Genomic DNA, 3,945 nt, shown 5'->3' on the forward strand with positions numbered 1-3,945 from the left:
TCTATAATATCATTTATTGTTGTACCTGGATATAGCTAGCAGTAAGGAGATAACAGTAATAATACTATTGTTATTACTACTGTTGCTAACTAACTACTACAATTTCATTTTAATTTTTAGATTTCCAAACTGTAATAAGTACTTTTATCCTTGTATAGTGTACCAGCTAACTTGACACCAAAACCGCTTGTATTCGAATGACACAATAATAGGTATAACATAACGAATGACGTAACGAATGGCGTAACTACTAGGTAGGAAACACGAAAACGGCAATCTATGAGACAGCAATTACTTGTACACAGAATGAGTAATAGTATTACATGCAGTAGTAAGAGTAAATGATATACATGTAGGCTTATAAAATAAGACATGCACGCATAGGTTACTATACATGTATATACATAGACTACACCTCCCCCTGATCTTCAAGATCAATTAAAACCAGCTACATAAAAATCTGGGGGTTTCCTAGCCCTAGCTGGTCTAGTGGCATTGTTAGCTGCAGTTGAATGATTGTTGTGACTGTCTTTAGTTACAGGTGGAGTTTCAACGTTTGTTAAACCCTCAGTTGACTCATTAGTATTAGCTATGTGTAACTCACAGTCTAAAGTAGCTGGCTGTTTATCAACTCTCCAACAAAATCTTATGTCTCCTATATGGCGAGCCATGTCATCCACTTTAACTGCTGTGTTGGAGACCAAGGAAGTTACCTTACCAGTTTTCCACACTGATGTGCACTTGGCATTACTTGGTTTTACATATACCTGGTCACCCATTTTGTAAGGGTTTAAACTAATGTCCCGTTCAGCCGATATTCTAGTAGTTTCTTGTTTCTGAGGATTGTAATTAAACAATCTCTGAAATGGCACAACACCATCGGCATTAGGATCATTGTTGTACCAATATAGCATGTCATTGACAGTGCCACCGGAGCGGGCAAGCATGCGTTTAATAGTACGATGATTGCGTTCTATCACTCCATTGCCAGAAGCTCTATAAGCACAGCTGTAGATAAGATTTACACCCTATTTGTCAAGAAGGGGCTTGAACGATCTATAGCAAGGTCCATTATCTGACAATATTTCCACTGGAGACCCACGCTCACAAAATATGTGGTCTAACTGTTCCATGACGGCGGGAGAAGTTTCGTTTCTTAACTTTCTTCAAATTGCAAACCTGCTCGGTCTACAGTCAATAACAGTCAAGTACGGGATTCCCTGGTAGTGTGTTACATCAGTTGCTAAACGATACCAATCACTTTCCGCCTCTACTTGACCAGTTTCCCAATGAGCTGGTGCAGGATCGACTCGTTTGCACACATGACAGTGCTTCACTACTTTTTCAATGTCTTTCTTTTTTACAGTAGGCCCCCACCTTTCTGTGGCTAGATACCATGTACGATCAGCGCCTAGGTGATGAGCTTCATGTAGATCATGCAGTTTCCCTTCTATACTGCCAGAAATTGTTAGATTGACAGCACATACTCGTTTCTGCAACAATTTGTGGGGAACTCTAGTCAGTTCATCAGCTTTATTGTCTTCAGACTTTATGACAGTTATTTGTAAGACCAACTGATACTCACTGATTAGATCATTTAGTAGATTGAGGCGTCGTTTCACCAGAATTTCACTGAGGCCGCTCAACTTTGGTCTTTTACAGTCCTGTAATACAAATTTCACCCATCCAAATACTGTGGCAGAGTCTGTCAAAAATGTCACATTTTTGAGATTTCATAGCCATATTGATTGCTTTGACAACTCCTTCTAACTTTGCCATGTTGATATGGGCCCCATCATTGACACCTCTAAACCAACTTGCATCCTCTACTATCCGATTATCAATCTCTACACATGCTCCTATTGCCAAGCTGCTAGCATCGCACCACACTTTATCATTCTCAGATGCAGGTACTTTCCATTGGCCAGTTACAGGGTCATGGCGGTGCATACTGTTATCAATCTCCTCTATTTTTTTCTTGACATTACTGAGTACCTCATCGTCCCACCCATAAGCGTTAATTTCTCTTTTGAGATAGCTACATGCTACTCGCAACCACATTGCTACTGGATAGTGACCAATATACTTTCCACATATTGAGTACAGTTCTCGATTGGTCACAGTGGAATGCACTTCTGGCAGCTCAAAGTCTCTACTCCACTTGAGAGTACCGCTATTAGAAGCCTCTACTCTCAAACCCAGTACTCGTGCGCTTGACAGACTTTCTGGTTCTTTTGACAGTAAGCCGTACTTCTGCAGATGATTCTTCACTTTCAACGCTGACACAACATCTTCATTTACCACAATATCATCTATGTATTGATCTGTGCCTTTGGCTATCTTCTCATGCATTGACAAAACCTTTGCTAAGATAGGAGACATTATCTTAGGTGCCACATTCAAGCCAGACCCTAACCTTGTCATCACATATAACTGACCATTGAATCGAACAGCTTGAAACCGTTGTAGTGAACTGTCCACATGAAGTTGTAGGTATGCCTTTTTCAGATCTAACATACACACATTGTCCCCTAATGTTCTCCACTGCCTCAGTTTTTCTTGACATATAGCTACGTCATTTCCAGGATTGCTGTTCACATGCTGGTTTAACTCCCTGCTATAGTCCATCACTGGTCTCACCTTTCTACCTTTGTTTGACTGAAAGACTGCCATCAGTGGAATTATGCCACTTACGTTGCCATGAATCTTCACACCATGTAGCTCTAGCCAGCCATTAGAGATCCGCTGCTCAATCTCACAGCTGTATTGTTCTTTATAGTCTGTGTTTATACCATACTCAGCGCATTGATTTTTCAACTCTGGTTCGTGGCTTTTCCATTTCCATACTACCGTCCACTTAGTTCCATCAAATACAGCTTTAAAGTCAGTATCTTCGATAGTCAAACAGTCTGTCTCAGGCTTTTTTAACTCGGAGTTATCTTCATATAACATAGCAACCACAGGTTGTGATGCACATCCAAATGTTACCCTTTCTCATGCATGTATTGTCACACCTTTATGTTTGTAGATTTCTTCGGCACCAAGACTCAACCCGCACCCACATACTAACTCAGGTACTACCAAGCAACGTAACTGAATAGTGTCACAATGATTTATAGCTACATTGATGTCAGCTTCTTCACAGCATTGCGTGCTATTTCCATTTAACATCTTTACTGTCCTTTGTTGCCCTCTTATGCCAAGACCTAATTTACGAACAACACTAACTGAGATTACCGACTGGTCACATCCACTATAAATTAGAGTTTTTATGGACAGTCTATGAAGCCTCACAAATATAATTGGCAGCGTCGTCTCTAGAGTTGGTTGTTGGGAAGAGCATGCGACGCTGAGGCTCCCCCATCCTCGTTTCCCTGCTGCTCCTTAGCTGTCCAGTTTTTGCTTATATGACCGATGTTATTGCGGTTGTAACCACAAGTTGGCTTACTGGAAAAACTTTTCATTTTTTTCCTGTAAGACAATGTCTGGAAATATGTCCAAAACCTGAGCAAGCATAGCATTGAACACCCTTTGCTGGTTGATTAAGTGTGTCATGTGTAGCAGCACTGCATACATAAGATGACGCACCTGAATTTGAAGAAATAATTGCTCGAGCTCTAGTTACAATTTCCCTTAACCCCATCTCCTCTACGGCAGCCATAGCTTTAAGCTGGCATGCTACCTCTGATGGCAGCCCTGACATATATGCACATTTGAGAAGGGGTTCTGGATTAGTTTGTCCCGTAGATTTTACAAGCCTTTTCAATCTGCACGTCTGCTGTTTTGTTATCTTGCAAGGCTCGCTCACGTAGTTGACTGTAGGCACTGTATATATTTATGCTGAATGCCGTCAGTAGTTCTTTCTTCAGCTTAACATAGTCACCCTTCACATCCTCAGACAGCTGCTCATACAAAGCAAATGCTGGGCCATTTAAGATTAGCGAT

General features: G+C 41.0%; 1 protein-coding gene across 1 annotated transcript; it reads right to left on the bottom strand.

The window, feature by feature from the left end:
* Positions 1-434: 434 nt before the first annotated feature.
* On the bottom strand, positions 435-3,661 carry LOC137406881 (uncharacterized). The gene is made up of 4 exons (XM_068093484.1): positions 3,589-3,661; positions 1,818-2,939; positions 1,180-1,705; positions 435-1,008 (listed from the first exon to the last, which is right to left on the bottom strand). The coding sequence occupies exons 1-4, from the start codon at positions 3,659-3,661 to the stop codon at positions 435-437; spliced, it is 2,295 nt and encodes a 764-aa protein (XP_067949585.1).
* Positions 3,662-3,945: the final 284 nt, after the last annotated feature.

Source organism: Watersipora subatra, chromosome 10 (genome assembly GCF_963576615.1).
Source record: "Watersipora subatra chromosome 10, tzWatSuba1.1, whole genome shotgun sequence".
Classification (NCBI taxonomy): Eukaryota; Metazoa; Bryozoa; class Gymnolaemata; order Cheilostomatida; family Watersiporidae; genus Watersipora; species Watersipora subatra.

Excerpts from the sequence above, each read along its gene's own strand:
- LOC137406881 (XM_068093484.1), bottom strand. The coding sequence starts at position 3,661 with ATGGCTGCCGTAGAGGAGATGGGGTTAAGGGAAATTGTAACTAGAGCT. Across the intron at positions 1,706-1,817 it reads TCGGATAGTAGAGGATGCAA|ACTCTGCCACAGTATTTGGA; the intron begins GTTGGTTTAGAG and ends CATTTTTGACAG. Across the intron at positions 1,009-1,179 it reads ATTGACTGTAGACCGAGCAG|CTGTGCTTATAGAGCTTCTG; the intron begins GTTTGCAATTTG and ends TCTTATCTACAG.